A 19521-nucleotide genomic window follows, 5' to 3' on the forward strand; every position below is an offset into this window, starting at 1 on the left:
CACGTGCACCTGAATGTTTATAGCAGCAATGTCCACAATAGCCAAACTATGGAAAGAACCTAGATGTCCATCAACAGATGAATGGATAAAGAAGATGTGGTATATATACACAATGGAATACTATGCAACCATCAAAAGAAATGAAATCTTGCCATTTGTGACGACATGGATGGAACTAGAGGGTATTATGCTTAGCGAAATAAGTCAATTGGAGAAAGACAATTATCATATGATCTCCCTGATATGAGGAAGTGGAGATGCAACATGGTGGGTTTGGGGGCTAGGAAAAGAAAAAATGAAAGAAGATGGGATCGGGAGGGAGACAAACCATAGAAGACCCAATCTCAAAAAACAGACCGAGGGTTGCTGGGGGGAGGGGGGTCGGGAGAGGGTGGTGGGGATATGGACATTGGGGAGGGTATGTGCTATGATGAGGGCTGTGAAATGTGTAAACCTGGTGATTCACAGACCTGTACCCCTGGGGATAAAAATATATTATATGTTTATTAAAAAATAAATTAATTAATTAAGAAAAATACTATCCATGAGATGCAGCTTAACCTGGATATTCTAACAGCCAGAGTAAATGAGGCAGAAGAATGACTCAGTGATCCATAAGATAAGCTGATAAAAAGGAAGGAAGCTAAGGAAGATAGGGATAGGCAGCTAATAACCCATGAAAATAGACTTAGAGAAATCAATGATGCCATGAAATGTTCCAATGTTGGAATTATTGGGATCCCCCAAGGAGTGGAGAGAGAAAGAGAGAGAACTAGAAGGTATATTTGAGTAAATCATAGCTGAGAACTTCCCTAATCTGGGGAAGGAAACAAGCATTCATGTTCAAGAGGCAGAGAGGACCCCTCCCAAAATCAATAAAAATAGATCAACACCCTGACATAGAACCATGAATCTTAGTGCAATAAGTGCAAATCTTACAGCCAAGGAAACTATCCTGAGAGCAGCTAGGGGGAAGAGATTTCTTACATATGAAGGGAGGAACATCAGAATAACACCATACCTATCCACAGAGACCTGGCAAGCCAAAGAGGGCTGGCAAGGCATATTCAGGGTACTAAATGAGAAGAATATGCAGCCAAAAATATATTTTATCCAGCAAGGCTGTCATTCAGAATGGATGGGGAGATAAAGAGGTTTTGGGACTGGCAGAAACTGAAAGAATATGTGACCCCGAAGACAGCCCTGCTAGAAATATTAAGGGGGAATTCTATAAAGGAAGAAAGACCCCCAAGGGTAACATGGACCAGGAAGTAACAGAGACAATAAGTAGAAACAGGGACTTTACGGGCCATACAATGACACTAATCATATCTTCCAATAGTTAATCTCAACACGAATGAACTGAATGTTCCCATCAAAAGGCGTAGACATATGCTGAGTGAAATAAGTCAAGCAGAGAGAGTCAATTATCATATGGTTTTGCCTATTTATGAAGCAAAAGACAGAGGGTTTCAGATAGGATTAAAAAAGAAGGAAACATCCATAAGCTGTCTACAAGAGACTTATGTTGAACCTAAAGTCCTCCAGATTGAAATTGAGGCAATGGAGAACCATTTACCATGCCAACGGACCACTAAAGAAAGGTGTGGTAGCAATTCTCTATCAAACAAATTAGATTTTATTTTTTTTTTTAAAGATTTTATTTATTTATTTGACAGAGAGAAATCACAAGTAGGCAGAGAGGCAGGCAGAGAGAGAGGAGGAAGCAGGCTCCCTGCTGAGCAGAAAGCCCAATGTGGGGCTCGAACCCAGGACCTGGGATCATGACCTGAGCCGAAGGCAGCGGCTTAACCCACTGAGCCACCCAGGCGCCCCAAACAAATTAGATTTTAAACCAAAGACCATAGTAAGAGTTGTCGATGGACACTATATCATACTTAAAGGGTCTATCCAACAAGAAAATCTAACAGTTGTAAATATCTATGCAACCAGCATGGGAGCAGCCAACTGCATAAACCAACTAATAACCAAAATAAAGAACAATATTGCTAATACTACATTAATAGTAGGAGGCTTCAAAACTTCACACACAGCAATAGACAGATCATCTAAATAGGAGATCAACAAAAACAAAAACTTTGAAGGACACATTGGACGAGATGGACCTTGTAGATACATACAGAACTTTCCATCCTGTAACAACAGAATACTCATTCTTGTCAAGTGCACAGAACTGTCTCCAGAGTAGATCACATACTGGGTCACAAATCAGGTCTCAACAAATACCAAAAGACTGAGATTATTCCCTACATATTTTCATACCACAATGCTTTGAAACTGGAACTTAACAACAAGGAAAATTTGGAAGGAATGCACACACTTGGAGGTTAAAAAAGAAAAAAAAGAATCCTGTTAAAGAATGAATGGTCAACCAGGAAATTAAAGAGGAACTTAAACAATTCATGCAAACCAATGAAAATAAAAACACATTGGTTCAACGCCTATGGGATACTGCAAAGGTGGTCGTTAGAGGGAAGTACATAGCCATCCAAGCCTCTCTCAAAAATTAGAAAAATCCCAAATGCACAAGGTGACCTTTATACTTAAAGGATCTGGAGAAAGAACAGCCAATAAATCCTAAACTAAGCAGGAGAAGAGAAATAATGAAGATTAGAGTAGAAATCAATGAAATAGAAACTAGAAGAACAGTAGAACAGATTGATGAAACTAGAAGCAGGTTCTCTGAAAGAATTAAGAAGATTGATAAACCTCTGGCCAGACTTATCCAAAAGTAAAGAGAAAGGACCCAAACCAATCAAATCATGAATGAAAGGGGAGAAATCACGACCAATACCAAGGAAATAGAGACAATTATTAGAACTTACTACCAGCAGCTATATCCCAACAAACTACGCAATCCAGAAGAAATGGATGCATTCCTGGATACTTATAAACTACCAAGACTGAAACAGGAAGAAATAGACAATCTGAACAGACCAATAACCAGCAAGGAAATTGAAGCAGTAATCAAAAATCACCCCATCTCTCTCTGCCTGCCTCTCTGCCTACTTGTAATCTCTGTCTGTCAAATAAATAAATAAAATCTTAAAAAAAAAAAAAGTCACCCCAGAAAACAAGAGTCCAGGGCTAGGGGAATTCTACCAAATATTTAAAGAAGAAATCGTACCTATTCTACTAAAGCTGTTCCAAAAAATCCAAAGAATGGAAATGAATGGAAAACTTCCAAACTCATTCTATGAGGCCAGCATTACCCTGATCTCAAAACCAGACAAAGACCCCATCAAGAAGGAGAATTACAGGCCAATATCCATGATAAACAAGGATACCAAAATACTCAACAAGATCCTAGCCAATAGGATCCAACAATACATTAAAAGGGTTATTCACCAGGAACAGGTGGGATTTATTCCTGGGATGCAAGGGTGGTTCAACATTTGCAAGTCAATCAACGTGATAGATCACATTAGCAAAAGAAGAGAGGAGACCCTCATGATCCTCTCAATTGTTGCAGAAAAAGCATTTGGCAAAATACACATCCTTTCCTGATTAAAACTCTTCAAAATATAGGGGTAGAGGGAACATACCTGAATATCAGAAAAGCCATCTATGAAAAGTCCACAGAGAATAACATTCTTAATGGGGAAAAACTGAGAGCTTTTCCCTTAAGGTCAGAAGGCAACAGGGATTCCCACTCTCACCACTTTTGTTCAACATAATATTAGAAGTCCTAGCCTCAGCAATCAGACAACAAAAAGAAATAAAATGCATTCACATTGGCAAAGAAGAAATCAAACTCTCTCTTTGCAGATGACATGGTAATTTATGTCAAAAACACAAAAGACTCCAACCCCAAATTACTAAAACTCATACAACAATTCAGCAACGTGATAAGATACAAAATCAATGCACAGAAATCAGTTGCATTTCTATACACTAACAATGTGATCAAAGAAAGAGAAATTAAGGAATCAATTCCATCTATAATAGCATCAAAAACCATAAGATACCTAGAAATAAACCTAACCAAAGATGTAAAGGATTTATACTCTAGAAACTATAGGACACTTATGTAGGAGATTGAGGAAGACACAAAGAGATGGAAAAACATTCCATACTCATGGATTGGAAGAATAAACATGGTGAAAATGTCTACGTTGCCCAGAGAAAGCTACACTTTCAAGGAAATCCCTGTCAAAATACCATCAACATTTCTCACCGAGCTGGAACAAGCAATCCCAAAATTTGTATGGGACCAGAAAAGACCCTGAATCACCAGGAGATTGTTGAAAAAGAAAACCAAAGCTGGGTCCATCACAATTCCTGACTTCAAGTTACATTACAAAACTGTGATCATCAAGACAGCATGGTATTGGCACAAAAACAGACACATAGATCAATGGAACAAAATAGAGACTCCAGAAACAGACCCTCAACTCTTTGGTCAAGTAATCTTTGACAAACCAGGAAAGAATATCTAATGGAAAAAAGACAGTCAGTTCAATACATGGTGATGGGAAAATTAGACAACCACATGCAGAAGAATGAAACTGGACCATTCTCTTACACCATACACATCTAAATGGATGAAAGACCTAAATGTGAGACAGGAATCCATCAAAATCCTAGAGGAGAACATAGGTAGCAACCTCTTTGACATTGGCTACAGCGACTTCTTTCAAGACAAGTCTGTAAAGGCAAGGGAAACAAAAGCAAAAATGAACTTTTGGGACTTCATCAAGATAAAAAGCTTTTGCACAGCAAAGGAAACAGTCAACAAATCTAAGAGGCAACCCACGGAATGGGAAAAGATATTTGCAAATGACATAAGAGACAAAGGGCTGATATCCAAAAATCTATAAAGAACTTATCAAACTCAACACCTCCAAAAAACAAGAAATCCAGTCAAGAAATGGGCAGAAGTCATGAGCAGACTCTTCTCCAAAGAAGACATACAAAAGGCTAACAGACACATGAGAAAATGTTCAACATCACTAGCCATCAGGGAAATACAAATTGAAACCACAATACGATACAACCTTACACCAGTTAGAATGGCAAAGGATGAATAAGACAGGAAACAACAAATGTTGGAGAAATGTTGGTGAAAGGGGAAGCCTCTTACACTGTTGGTGGGAATGCAAACTGATACAGCCACTCTGGAAAACAGCATGGGGGTTCCTTAAGACATTAAAAATAGATCTACCTACCCTATGACCCAGTAATTGCACTACTAGGTATTTGCCCCAAAGATACAGATGTAGTGAAAAGAAGGGACACATGCACCCCAATGTTCATAGCAGCAATGTCCACAATAGCCAAACTGTGGAAGGAGTTGAGATGTCCTTCAGCAGGTGAATGGATAAAGAAGATGTGGTCCATATACACAATGGAATATTATACAGCCATCAGAAAGGATGAATACCCATCATTTGCATCAGCATGGATGGATCTGGAGGGGATTATGCTAAGTGAAATAAGTCAAGCAGAGAAAGACAATTATCATATAGTTTGATTTGTATGTGGAAGTTAAGGACTAGTTTGGAGGACCCAGAGGGGAAGGGAGAGAAAACTGAATGGAAAGAAATCAGAGAAGGAAATAAACCATGAGAACCTCTGGACTCTGGGAAACAAACTGAAGGTTACAGAAGGGAGGGCGGTGGGGGGATGCGGTAACCGAGTGACGGATATTAAGGAGGGTGTGTGTGTGGTGATGATCACTGGGGGTTATATGCAACTAATGAATCATTGAACACTACATCAAAAACTAATGATGTACTGTATGTTGGCTAAGTGAACATAATAAAAAACAAAATAAAATAAAATCTAGTTTGTCTGATATAAGTATGATGATTCCAGCTTTCTTTTGATGTCTATTAACATGATAAATGGTTCCCCATTCCCCTCGCTTTCAATTTGGAGGTGTCTTTGTGTCTAAAATGAGTCTCCTGTAAGCAGCATATTAATGGGGCTTTTTTAAAAAATCCAGTCTGATACACTATGTCTTTTGATTGGAGCATTTAGTGCATTTACATTCAAAGCAATTATTGATGAGTATGAATTTAGTGCCATTGCATTACCTGTAAAGTCACTGTTCCTGTAGATTACCTCTGTTCCTTTCTAGGTTGTTGTTGTTGTTGTTGTTGTTGTTGTTGTTGTTGTTGTTGTTTTGATTGTGGCCTCTCCTTCCTGCTCGAAGGGTCCTCCTTCATAAGTCTTGCAGGCCTGGGTTTGTATTTACAACTTCTCTTGTCTTGGAAACTCTTTATCTCTCCTCTATTCTGAATGACAGCCTTGCTGGCTAAGATATTCTTGGCTGCATCTTTTTCCCCTTTGGCACATTCACTATATGATGCCACTCTTTTCCCACTTGCCAGATTTCTGTGGACAACTCTGCTGCTAACCTTACGTGTCTACCCTTGTAGGGACCTTTTGTCCCTAGCTGCTTTCAGAATTCTCTCTTTATCTTGCATTTTGCAAGTTTCATAGTGATATATCTCGGGGTTGACCTGTTTTTGTTGATTCTGAAGGTAGTTCTCCATGCTTCTTGGACTTGAATGCCTATTTCCTTCCCCAGATTAGGAAGTTTGTAGCTGTGCATTGTTGAAATTAGCCTTCTGACCCTTTTTCCTGCTCTTTTCTTCTGTGACTCCTATGATATGGATATTATTGTGCTTGACGGAATTGCAGATTTCAATGTCTACTTCCATGATCTAATAGTTTTCTTTCTCTCTTCTTTCCAGCCCCATTATTTTCCATAATTTTATCTTCTATCTCATCTATTCATTCCTCTACTTCTTCTTTGTTGTGATTGCATACAGTGGGTTTTGCATCTCATTTATAGCATATTTTAATTTCAGCCTAACTGGGTTTTAGATTTTCTACCTCTGCAGCAAGGGTTCCTCTGGTGTCTTCTACTTCTTTTTATTTTTTTTTTTAAGATTTTATTTATTTGTCAGAAAGAGAGAGTGAGCACAAGCAGGGGGAGTGGCAGGCAAAGGGAGAAGCAGGCTCCCCACTGACGAAGGAGTCCAATATGAGACTCCATCCCAGGACCCTGGGATCATGACATGAGCTGATGGCAGATGCTTAACTGACTGAGTCATCCAGGTGTTCCTCTCTGGTGTCTTCTATGCTTCCTTCAGCTTGAAAGAAGCTAGCATTCTAATGATTATTGCTCTAAATTCTTATTCAGATATATTGCTTTTATCTGTTTTGAGAAAATCCCTAGATGTGATTTCCTCTAGACCTTTCTTTTGGGGGAGAATTCCTCTGCCTTCTCATTTTGTATGTTTCCTGTTCCTCTTATTAATGCTACATTAAGAAGTGTCATACACTGTTGAGGACATGGTGCTTCAGGAAGTGCTCCCGGTGTAAGCTATGTTCACTATGCTGTTGTAGTTTGGCTGCTCTTTACTACAGGTCAGTCCTCTGCAGAGTTGCACCTTCCTTGTGGTGGGGAGTGTTTGCACTTTAACTAGGTGTGCTTTGATTTGTTTGTTAAAATAATTCTGGAGAAAAAGAAAGGACAAAGAAAGAGAAAGAAAAGGAAAAGAAATGAAAATGAACAAACAAAAAAACTATAAGGCTGTTCTGAAAGAAAATGAAAAGAAAAAGAAAAAGAATAAAAGAAAACCTGATCCAAAAAAAAGAGAAAAGGAAATGAAAAAACGAATAGAAGTCTAATTTGAAAGGTTGGGAAAACAGACAAAAAGAGAAAACGAAATAAAAATGGAAAGAAAGAAAGCCTGGTACTATTTCCACCAGAACTGTACTGATGGTTTGGAGCACTTTATGGACTTGACACGTGCAGGAGACCTTGGTTGATTTTCTGAGGGAGAGACCCACTGTGTTGGCTCACAGTCAGACTTGCCCGAGCTAGGCATAGGGTGGCAGGGTTTAGTGCAAGCAGCTCCTGCCTCCATGGGGAGCACTGTGTTTTTCTCTGATATCTGGTCACCTCGGTTAGCTAGGGGTGGGGTGATATTGATGCCACCCCACTCTTGTCTGTGGAAGGGGATCTCAAACCTGTTGCTATTCAGGAAACCCTCACAGAAAAGTGAATAATCTCCTATCCTGTGTCCCAAGCTCCCATCAGATCCCTGCCCTCACCCTGTCTCTGTCCAAGTGGTTGACACACCCACTGCCACACTTCTGTGTTTTATCTATGGTACCTGGCTGGGATTCAAACCTCCAAATGCCAAAGGATCTGGTGCAGCCTGGACACACTCTCTTCCCACTGAGAGCCTCACCAAGCTCTCAGTGAGAATATTTTTTAACATCGTTTTTTTTTTTGTTTTTTTGTTTTGTTTTGTTTTGTTTTTTTTAGGATTGTGTGGGGAGAACACATAAAGTTCCTTATTCAATGTCTAGAATATAGTAAGTGCTTACTAAATGCTATCTATTACCAATCATTATGCACCCAGTTCTGAGAGGAAACCGAGGACTCAGGAGGCAAACATGGAGTTACACCCAGAATTGCAACCCAGGCTGTCCCACTTCCAATCTTTCTCCACAACTGCCCATCATTTGCTAGGTACAAAGCTGGTACTGATCCAAGCAAGGGAAGGAGTTAGGCTCCAGAGTCCCTGGGCCTGGGTCAGAAAGGGGTGGTAAGTAAGCATAGAAATGGAGGAAAGTTGAGAGGCATGGGTTAACAAGGTTACACACACTTGGGTTTGGACAGGAGCCCAGGACTTAGAGGGAAATGGAGAGAACTGTGGCCCCATGGGTTGTGTAATAAATCTCCTGTCACAAGGTCGGCCACAGGAGGAGGGTGTGGGAATAACAAGGTAGATGGAGAGGAACATGGCAGGAGGAAAATCTGTCTTCCAAAGAACTCCTGACAAAAACATCTTGTTTTCCTTTCAGAGTTATGGGCTTGGAGTCAATTTGGGGGAAGAGAATCAGGAATGAAGTGAGGCTGAAAGACTTACTTGTCCTCCTCGGATGTGCTTTCATATGGTCTCCATGAGTCTTCAGTGCCCATCCCATTCCCTAGCACTCATCACCTGGTGAATTCCTATTCACCCTTCAGGGTCTCTTTCTTGTTTTTAGTTGTCTCCTTCCTGGGTGGGCCCACCCCCTTATTCCTTCTTTCAGTACAGGCCTTATCATGTTTTCCTGTACTACGTTCGTTTTCTGCCTTTATCTCCCAGACTGTGAGCTGAGGAAACATTTGCTGAGTGCATGTGTGACTGAATGAGCATTCCTAGGGAAAGGGATGATTACCGCCCCCCTTACAGTAGGAGAACCTGAGGCACAGAGAGTATGACTGGCTGGCTTCATATGTAATGAGCGAGCCCTGGATTGGGCCTCCTGAGTGTGAGGCCAGTGCTCTGCCCGCTGGCACAGTCATCCCAGAACATCACTGAATGATGGGCTGGGACAAGCATGGGGAACAACACAGGGGCAGCTGAGGCAGACAGTTTGGAGACCCCTGATTCTAATCATAGCTGACACTCTCAATGGTGGTTTTCCTCTGGTCACATCACTTTAGTTCCCTGTAAGTGTTTTCCTCTCACAAATGGGATAATAATCAAACCAAACCCACTTCCTGAGCATTTGGTAAACTAGACTGTGAAGTTTTTGCAGTCAGGATTCATGTCTGTTGTCAGGATTCATGTTTGCTGGCAGCTGTGTCCCAGCATATAGCACCTGCCTGGCACAGAGTAGGTGCTCCTGAAATATTTGAATACTAGGGAGAAGAGCAAGTGGGAACGTGCCCAGCCATTATCACTGTCTGCTGACAAAGCTTTCCTCCCAGTTTCCCATTAACATCCTCACAGTTAATGAACTTTAGAAGTCAGTCTAAGCCCCGCCCTCACCCTTCACCCTCCCTCCAGGTGGGCAGGGCCATCCTCCCCTGACTGTCTGGGCTGGGATGCTCAGGGAAGGTCAGCAACAGTCAGGGACAGTCAGGGAAAGTCAGTGATCCAGCAGCACCTGCACCATGAGTATCTCTGTGCTGAGTGTCATCAGACCCCTGAGCGGTGTCCCTGGGCTCCTGCAAGTGGTCTCCGTGCTAGGGCTGGTTCTGCTGCTGCTCAAGGCAGCACAGCTGTACCTGCACAGGCAGTGGCTGCTCAGAGCAGTCCAGGAGTTCCCGTCCCCTCCTTCCCACTGGCTCTTCGGGCACAGGCATGAGGTACGAAGGGGCTGGACTGGGGATGGAAGGGTAAGGTTGGCTGGGGAAGGCAGCAACCACCCACCCAACACTAGCTGTGTGCCAGCACTGGCTTGGTGTGAGGGCTGCCCATGGCAAAGGGAAAACCCACACGTGGAGGGGCTCACCAAGGGTTTATGGTTCCAACAAATGGTCAAAGTCCATTGAGGAGTTGTAGTCAACAGACCCAAGTAACCCAATAGCATTTTGGTAAATGATGACTTGATGAATGAACAAATGCATGAGGAAGGGATCCTAAAGGCCAATTCAGAGTGTCCAAATCTTCCCCCAAAAACTTGGGCTTCCCTCCATCATAACATTAATTATCCTCTAGTGTCATGGCCTCTTAATCTGTTGTCATCAAAGTAGTATTAATACACAAATTTAAATTTTGAAATACAGTCTACTTTATGCTCCAAATAAAATTGTATGGCACAATTGCTTACCATGTGATAAAAGTTGTCATAAGTTTATCATGCAAATGTTGGCTTCCAGTAGTTTTGTACACCATGGAGTTAATCCCTGACAAGTTTCTGTAGGCTGTTGATTGTGAAGGCCACTAACGCACTCGACAATGGGACATAATCTGGTTTAGGATAAACCTTGGACAACCAGGAAAGTCTGGATCAGAGCCAAAGTCATAAGAAACAGTTCTGAACACTTAGTTTGCTGATGGATCCAGAACTCTCTTCTTATGCCCATCCTGCCCTTACCCCTGGATCTAGCCACGGAACCAGAAGAAAGGTTTTATTGATTTCTCTTTCTTTTTTTTTTTAAGATTTCATTTATTTATTTGACAGACAGAGATCACAGGTAGGCAGAGAGGCAGGCAGAGAGAGAGGAGGAAGCAGGCTCCCCACAGAGCAGAGAGCCCGATGCGGGGCTCGATCCCAAGACCTTGAGATCATGACCTGAGCCGAAGGCAAAGGCTTTAACCCACTGAGCCACCCAGGCGCCCTATTGATTTCTCTTTCTTTTGGTGACAGTTGCAAAAAGAAGAGTACCTGCAACTGCTACTGAAATGGGTAGAGAAATTTCCATGTGCCTGTCCTCGCTGGCTATGGGGCACAGAAATGGAGGTCGTGATCTACGACCCTGACTACATGAAGCTGATCCTGGCACGATCTGGTGAGAGGACACCCGCATGCCTGTTGAAGCAGCTCTTCCCTCTTGGATACATGCCCAGGGGTCTGTGAACTTGCACAAGACACTGGAAGCTCAGCTATCAATACATGACTCTCTACCTATGACCCTCCCAGCATACAAGCCAGCCGAAGGCCAGATATTATTTAAATTGAATGTGGAAACAGCTGTGTTGGGCTGCTTTTTAACTTTTCTATTCCCTTCTCTTATCCTTTCTGTTGTGCACTGTTCATTCTGTTCTTCTCCCCTTCTTTCCTTCCTTCCTTTCTCTCCTCCTTCCTTCCTCCCTTCCTCCTTTCTGCCTGGCTGTTGCCGTCTTTCCTTCCTTTCTTAACCAAATTGAGACCATTCCATATCTGAAAGACAATTTCTTATACAAGATAACTTCAGTTTGGTACTTCTAAGTGTTCTCTATGATGGGTAATGGTATGGCTGAGTCACCACGATTCCTCAAAATACCTGAGACTCTGTCTTTTCACTGGCACTAAAACAGAGCCCTTGATTCTGCTGAATATACCTACCTGATCCAGTGGGGCTCTGCAGGGGGACTTTGAGTCTGCCTTCCCGAGCCTTCAGTGACTATCAGGAAAGAAAGAGAGTTCGCGTTGGAAGCAAGTAGGAGGTGCCTTGACACTAACTGCCAGCTAAGAATCATCAGAGAGGGATGGGGGACAATGGTCTGAAACATAGCTACCTCCGGGGGACACCATGCCTATGTTGGTCACCTCCAGTTTCCTGTAATGCCCTTCTTACTTTCAGACCCAAAGTCTGATGGTTCCTACAGATTCCTAGCTCCCTGGCTAGGTAAGTACATTTAATTATGACTGTGGTTTACCTTCTGCTTAGGTTTACCAACACCTATCCATTTGACCCAGATTAAATAAGAGGTGACCAGCACCACAGTCACTTCACTTAACTCTGAGTTGAGTCTCCATTCTCTTCTTCTAATAAAAACCTCACCCCTTCCTGATGGTGGGGGAGACCTCCTGATTCTCTGTTTATCCCACATCACTTCTGAGTCCTCGCCAATGATCTCAGCCCAACTTTTCACTAAAGTCCTTCTATAAACCAGCCTTAGCTCTGTTTCAGGCTTGATTTTTGCAGCTGTCATAACCACTTCCTGCGCACCAGGCTTCGGAAAGTCCCCTTCCTGACATGCACCGTCCTTTCCTGCCTTGCCCAGGATGCCCTTCTTCTGACACCCTGGGCTCCTCCCCAGTTGTCCCCAGACAACTCTTGGGAGGTTCCTCCCCCCCACACACACCCATTGTGGTCCAGGGTATGGTTTGCTCCTGTTGAACGGGCAGACGTGGTTCCAGCACCGGAGAATGCTGACCCCAGCCTTCCACTATGACATCCTGAAGCCCTATGTGGGGCTCATGGCCGACTCTGTCCAAGTGATGCTGGTAAGTTCAAACCCTGCCCACCTGCACACTCACACCCACAGCACAGTTCACAAAGTCCACTCTCAGACAGCTGTGTCCTTCAGACATCCATTAGACATGGCCCCCAGATTCACCCACTTATACCATATTATGAGACAGGTCCCCCTGAGGATAGATGGAATAGGAAAGGACCCAGGCACCTATTTTCTCCACTCTTTGCTCATTGCCCATAGGAGAGTCAGTCATGGTGGATAAAAGGTCCCTTCTCCTCCTGCTTTCATGTGTTTGATTTGGGCAGCAAGAGTAGTCAATGCCCCTAGACAACAGGACAAGCTTCTCCTGGCTGGTCTGGGCAGTAGGAGCTTCAAAGGCATTGTGGACATCCCATGTGGTCACTCAGGTGGGCTCTGGGCTGGGGCTGAAGGTTTCTGATGGGTTTTAGATGCTCCACGGAGGGAAATGGAGACCAGGTCTCTATCCCCAAAGCTGGGTCCTGCCATAACATCAACTCTGAGCATGACTCTATTTCTCACTCACTGTGCTCAACTGACATTTGTTGCAAAAGGGGAACTGAAGTCCCTGATATCCCTTCTTTAGAAACCCCAGTCTTAGCCCTTTGACCTTTCCTTTGCCTTGACTCTTGCTCCCTAAATTGGGACTTCACCTGTTTTTCATGTGTAGATCAACCCCAAGACACAAATGTTTACCCTGAGTCCCCTGAAAAACAATGTTTTCTGATCTGCTAAAAGGTGGTTATTACCAAACTTCTTCCTAAGTCAGATGGTAAAAGATCATGGTTAATTAAATGAAAATTAACTAACAACTTTCTCAGAGTATATTCTGAGAAAATACCACATTACAAACAAATGGCTATATGGTCCTAAACTGATGAAACACAACTGCTTTAGAAAGTGAGGGCATCTTTCAGAATATTTGGAGAGGCAGAGAGAGAGTCTAGCCTTGTTAGCATGGGTCTTTTAAAGGAGTAGAGAAAGGTATATGTGTCCCTCTACCACAGGACAAATGGGAGGAGCTCCTCAGCCAGAACTCATCTCTGGAGATCTTTGGACACATCTCCTTGATGACGTTGGACACCATTATGAAGTGTGCCTTCAGTGACCAGGCCAACCACCAGACAGAAAGGTTAGTGAAATCCTTATTAGGTGCAGGGTCCTATTTCTTACCAACTTGGGTGAACGTATCTGAGAGGCAGTTAGGACAGCTCGGATGTTCACCAGCCCAAAGAGTCACGTTCTGCAGAGAACCCCTGGCCCCAGTTAAATTCAGCCCGCAACAACCCTTCATTAGGCACAGACCCTGCTCTCTGCCACAGGAAGAAACCTGGATGCCCATGTCCCTCATAAAGGGCTAAGAGTCTCGAGGGTATAAGAACAACATGACAAATGCCGAGAGTTGCCTGTCCCATTGATTGTGGAATGCTCCCTACACAGGCCCACCACACTCCAGGTCACATGCCTCCTTCCATCCAGTCCATTCTGCATCCCCCCCTTTCAGGAACTCCCAGTCCTACCTTCAAGCCATTAGGGACCTGAACAGCCTGGTGTTTTCTCGGATGATGAATGTTTTCTACTGGAAAGACATCATCTACAGGATGACCACTGAAGGCCGCTGGAACCACCGGGCCTGCCAGCTTGCCCATCAACACACAGGTTGTATCTGCCCTCTGGGAAGCTCCCCTCCTTCACCAGGCACATCCCAAAGGGTCTGGCCCTGACCCTCAGGCTGAGTCCTGCCCCGGGCTGCCCTTCCAGGACCTGGGAAACACCCACCTGGGTACTCCTCTGGTGCAGGTGTTAGGGTGCCAGGTGCTATGTAAGCAGCTACATGTTTCACCCCATGGGTGAAGGTTGAATGAGAGCCCCTGCTAGCAGCATTCAAGCAGAGCCTCCTTGGGCTGTGCTGCTGAGGGGAGTGACAACCTGAAGCACTTGGTGCTAGAGGTCCCACTCCAACAAACACACCCACTCCCGTAACTCCTCCTGATCCACCTGGCACCCTGACTGGGGCTACTGTGAGTGTCTGTGTCTGGGCACCCAGAGCATTCAGCTCTGCCTGGGAACACTGTTCTGGATAGACCGAGTGATCAAGTTGAGGAAGGCTCAGCTGCAGGAGGAGGGAAACCTGGAGAAGGTCAGGAGCAAGAAGCACTTGGACTTCCTGGACATCCTCCTCTTTGCCCAAGTGAGTGTGACAGGGAAGGCCTGAGGCTTGTCCCACGAGTGTGGAGGAGAGTGGTAAACTCAAACCTGCCCTTGCCCTGTGTCTTCCCAGATGCAGAACAGGAGCAGCCTTTCTGACAAAGATCTCCGTGCGGAAGTGGACACCTTCATGTTTGAGGGCCATGACACCACAGCCAGTGGCATCTCCTGGATCCTCTATGCTTTGGCCACACACCCAGAGCATCAGCAGAAATGCCGGAAGGAGATCCAGAACCTCCTGAGGGGTGGTGTCTCCATTACCTGGTGAGTGCTCATGAGATGGGAGGCCCTTCCCTCTCAAGTAGAGAATTCCCTGGCTGCCAAGGCCTTGCCCACCCTTCAGGATAGCTTTGTTTTAGGGACCACCTGGATCAGATGCCCTACACCACCATGTGCATCAAGGAGGCACTGCGACTCTATCCGCCAGTTCCAGGTGTTGGCAGAGAGCTCAGCAAGCCCATCACCTTCCCTGATGGACGCTCCTTACCCAAAGGTATGAACTTCCCCATTCTCACTCATAAACTGTCGGCAGGAATGCATGAGAGACCAGAAATCCATACATACACCACAGTTAGTGCATGTCTTTGAGACACCTTTCCCCCTCAGGAAAACCAGTATTTCATTTGTTGTTCAGATGAGGTATATGGTGTTCTTTGCACAGAGCTTAAATCCAAGAAATAAAAACCCAATAGTCTCTGAATGTGGTTTTGTGTTTTGCCCTAATATTCTCATTCCTTGAGATATGAGTGCTTGAGAGAAAACCGATGGGACCGGGGGAGATGTGGTCTTTCTTTATAGGGTCTCGGCTAATGAGAGAGATCAGAGAATTCACCATCATGGCTCAGATGGTCCAGTCTCCAAGGAGCCCTCAGGATGATGGGAGAGAGTAGCTGATGACCAGATCTCAGATCCCTGCCATAGCTGGAGGCCACTGTTCGTCTCCTCTTTGCTCTGAATCCCAGCCCAGCCACATCCTAGCTGGGTGGTCAGAGGCAAGTTGCTCAGCTTCTCTGAGAATCAGGTGCCTCATGGGAATGATGGAGATGTGAGCCTTCATTGGAAGGTTATTGTGAGGATGTAGGTGTTTATGGATATTTCCAAGAGGCCACGGATGGTAGTTGATAAATGTGAGTTGTCCCTTGAGTTGCTCCAAAAAGTAAGCCTCCAGTCCCTTCCTGCTTCTCAGCCTGGTCATGGTTGATCTTCTAATCTATGCACACATGCACACCTGTTGTGCCATGTCTGCCCCATCTCTCCTGCAACGCTATCATTCCATTCACAGTGATGAGGAGTGGCTCTCAATGTGGCTGCCAAGCTGTGTGTGGGTGCAGCTGGGCCCCACAAGCATGTATGTCTAGCCTTCTCTCTTCTGGTCCCCAGGTTTTTTGGTGACGCTCTCCTTTTATGCCCTTCACCACAACCCAAAGGTGTGGCCAAACCCAGAGGTACGATGACCTTGGGCAGAAGAGGTGGGATGACCTCTCCAGATCAAACCCTCTTCTTGGCCCACCTCTGTCAAGGGTGTGTGCTGTCCCTTGGATGGTTGGAAGGAAGGGCTTGACCACACCTGTCCTGGCCCTGGTGCTCCCTCTGCAGGTGTTTGACCCTTCCCGGTTTGCACCAGGCTCCTCTCGACACAGCCATGCTTTCCTGCCCTTCTCAGGAGGATCAAGGTGAGGCACTTGTACCAGAATGGGAGGAGGCAGGGGCTATTTTGGGGGTACATACTTGATGTTTGTGACTTGCTACATTGATGTGGGTTTCTGTAGATATGTCCTGGCATGTTGGAGTGCTGGGAAAGAGGTATGTGTCTCTACGCAAAGAAAGTTGGTACTCACTGAAAGCCATGGACACTTTGACCCATTGCTCTTACCCAATCTCCAGCCACAATTCAGTGTCAGTGGGTATTCCACAGCTCAGGGTATGCTTGTGAGTTCTTCATTTTGTGAGTATGACTTTACAGAATTAGATTTTCTCACATGTAATTTTCAAGTGTTGTCAAAGTCAAAGACAGGATGGACACAAAAGTTTTCGCTGCACACAACCTCAAACCAGGCTTTTCCACTCAACTTCCCATTCTGCCTCCACACTGCACCATTGACTACATTCCATGTGTTTCCATACTCAGCGTCCTGCATGCCTCAAATATTTCAGCCATACACAGGAAAGGTTCCTCTGTCTCTTAAGTGCTTCATAAAGTACTCGACTAATCTGTGTTGTTGCTATATTTTCTTCAACCAAATGAATTATTGACTCTATGGTAATGGTCATGTACACTTGACAATTTTCCCAGTTGTCCAATCAGTACATATGATCTGGGCTCTACATACCTTAATATTACACTTAGAGTCCAGACATCCAAATGGGCAAATATATAAAAATGAGGACCTTTAATTGCTTTTGGAAGAAAATACAATCTGTTGTATATATATGACACATGGCATATGAACGCTATCTGGTGTGTAAAATGTAAAGCACACGTGAAGTAGCTGTTCAGTGGGATGACTATTGTCCAGTGTGGCTGCTGTGAAATCCTCCGGTGCTGCTGAAACTGTCCTATAAAGAGTAACTGCAGGAAACTTTGTAAGCAGTTCTTAGAAAAATGTATTTTTCCAAATACAGAAATCTGTCAGTCCTTCACATACAGAGTGAACCCACTTTCACACCACATCTTTAAGCAAATTGTGCTTCCAGATACTGGCTCCAGGATCTGTTTCTCCTTGGGATTGAGTCCTTCTTCCTAGACATTGGTGCAAGTCATGTGGCTGCCAGTAGAGACAGGAGAGGAGTTGGCAGCTCAGTTCCTAGCTCAGAACTAATGGTTACTCATTTTATTCCATTCAGCATGGGTTTATTTTTTCAGTTCAATAGACATCATTCATTTTTAAGACTGCCTATTAAGCCTCTCTGTGTGTGCCATGTCCTCTGCTATGATCTCTCATACTGCCCTCGCCTCCAGGAGTTTACACTCAAGAAATACATGCCTCCACTCAAAAGAGACATCTATCTATTTTTCTTTCTTTCTTTCTTTCTTTCTTTCTTTCTTTCTTTCTTTCTTTCTTTCTTTCTTTCTCTCTTTCTCTCTCTCTCTTTCTCTCTCTCTCTTTCTTTCTTTCTTTTTCTTTTTCTTCTCCTTCCTTCCTTCCTTCCTTCCTATCTTCGTTCCTTCCTTCCTTCCTTCCTTTCTTTCTTTTCCTTCACTCACTCATTTCCTAATTGACACCACCGTAGGAAGCTCCATGTTCCTGGCACTGTCCTACTCTGGAAAGCAATGTGTCCCTGAGTAAAGTATTAGGGTGATGTCAGGGTCCAGGAAGGAAGAGGCATGGTGAGCAGGAGTGGGGGTGAGGGCAGGCTATCATTGCCCTTAGCCATGAGCATGTGGCAGGCAGAGGTGGAGGGAGGGCATTCCTTGGAATCTCCTCAGCAGGAGCTGAGCTGGAAGGAGGAGAGAGTTAACAGGTGACTAGTGAGTGAGCCAACAACCGAGAGAGGACTCTGATGTCATCTGAGGCATTTGGACATGTTGTACCTGTGATGGAGGGCATGGGAGGTTCTGAACTTGGCTGGGGTTTCAGGAGAGGAAGTGGAGGCAGGAGACAGAAAAGTCTGGGTTAGGAGGTAGAGGGATGGCAAGCAGAGACATTTCTGCAGTAGAATTGGAAGGCTACAGCAGCTGGTTGACTGAGGGGCCAAGGGGGAGATAGGAGTCTGGACCCAACCTGGCAGGCAGATGGTGTAGCAGGTTGAGAGTCACTAAGGCTCTGCCCCTGCAGAAGCTTCTCTGTGCCATTCTGACTTCCTTACCCAACTCTGCCTTGTCCTTACTCTGAGGATCTGGACCCCTGTGTGCCCCAGATGGTTAGGCCTGAAGGTGGCCCAGCCCACCCCCTATGGTGCCCTGTCCTGATCCCCCATTGTGAAACCAGAAATGGCATGTGCAGAGAGCCAACAACCTAATAATAAACTATTTTAGTGATCCCTTGACTTTGCCCTGAGGCACAAGGAGCTGACCTTCTTGCAACAGAATTTCAGGCCTACTGAGAGCACGGATAGGAGTAGGAGCTAATCCTGGAAGAGTGTAGGCTTTGTCAAAGGTCAGGGGGAGAGTGTGAAACAAGCAAGGCGGGGTAGGCGTAGAGATGTGCGTGTGTCCTGAGGGAAGGGGACTGGGCTATGTCCATGCAGGAGGGCCATGAACGTGCTGTTCCCGCCAGGGGGTTTGATGCCACTTCTCATTTCCTTTTCCCTCCCTAATGCAGGAACTGCATCGGGAAGCAGTTTGCCATGAACGAGATGAAGGTGGCGGTGGCCTTGACACTGCTCCGTTTTGAGCTGGCACCAGATCCTTTCAGGGTCCCTGTTCCCACTCCAAGAATTGTGTTAATGTCCAAGAATGGGATCCACCTGCATCTCAGGAAGCTCCTCTAACCCTTGTGGGGACAAGGATGAGCCCCGACGGCCTCCTGCCTACCATCATGTTTTCCTGTCAGTCTCTCTTGTCTACTGTCTTCTGCCCACTTCCCACTTTCACTCTGCCCACAGCCAGTCTCCTGCTCTCCTCCCCTTGTGCATCTGATGTCTGTCCTTCTCCATCTCACCCTTTCCCAAGATTCCTACCTGTTTGCCT

At 44.8% G+C, this 19521-nt stretch overlaps 1 protein-coding gene across 4 annotated transcripts; it reads left to right on the forward strand.

The window, feature by feature from the left end:
* Positions 1-9819: 9819 nt before the first annotated feature.
* Positions 9820-19237, forward strand: LOC125097017 (cytochrome P450 4A11-like). 4 transcript variants are annotated; one of them, XR_007126458.1, is made up of 12 exons: positions 9821-10126; positions 11131-11272; positions 12047-12091; positions 12566-12693; positions 13691-13815; positions 14188-14342; positions 14768-14874; positions 14965-15155; positions 15240-15384; positions 16272-16336; positions 16488-16564; positions 19154-19237. XR_007126458.1 is itself a non-coding variant. In XM_047724334.1 (11 exons), the coding sequence occupies exons 1-11, from the start codon at positions 9932-9934 to the stop codon at positions 16566-16568; spliced, it is 1368 nt and encodes a 455-aa protein (XP_047580290.1). In that variant the 5' UTR covers positions 9823-9931. The 4 variants fall into 4 exon arrangements, 3 of the variants coding, with proteins under 3 accessions (XP_047580292.1, XP_047580291.1, XP_047580290.1); XM_047724334.1 differs by lacking the exon at positions 19154-19237 and having other exon boundaries at positions 9823-10126; positions 15251-15384; positions 16488-16568; XM_047724336.1 differs by lacking the exons at positions 16272-16336; positions 16488-16564; positions 19154-19237 and adding an exon at positions 15690-15801 and having other exon boundaries at positions 9820-10126.
* The last annotated feature ends 284 nt before the right edge of the window (positions 19238-19521 follow it).

The sequence above is a fragment of the Lutra lutra genome, chromosome 4, assembly GCF_902655055.1.
Source record: "Lutra lutra chromosome 4, mLutLut1.2, whole genome shotgun sequence".
Lineage (NCBI taxonomy): Eukaryota > Metazoa > Chordata > Mammalia > Carnivora > Mustelidae > Lutra > Lutra lutra.

Bases quoted from the DNA above. Each gene is read 5' to 3' on its own strand.
- LOC125097017 (XM_047724334.1), top strand. From the start codon at position 9,932: ATGAGTATCTCTGTGCTGAGTGTCATCAGACCCCTGAGCGGTGTCCCT. The intron at 12,694-13,690 runs GTAAGTTCAAAC...CCTCTACCACAG, and splicing joins ACTCTGTCCAAGTGATGCTG to GACAAATGGGAGGAGCTCCT. The intron at 16,337-16,487 runs GTACGATGACCT...CTCCCTCTGCAG, and splicing joins AGGTGTGGCCAAACCCAGAG to GTGTTTGACCCTTCCCGGTT.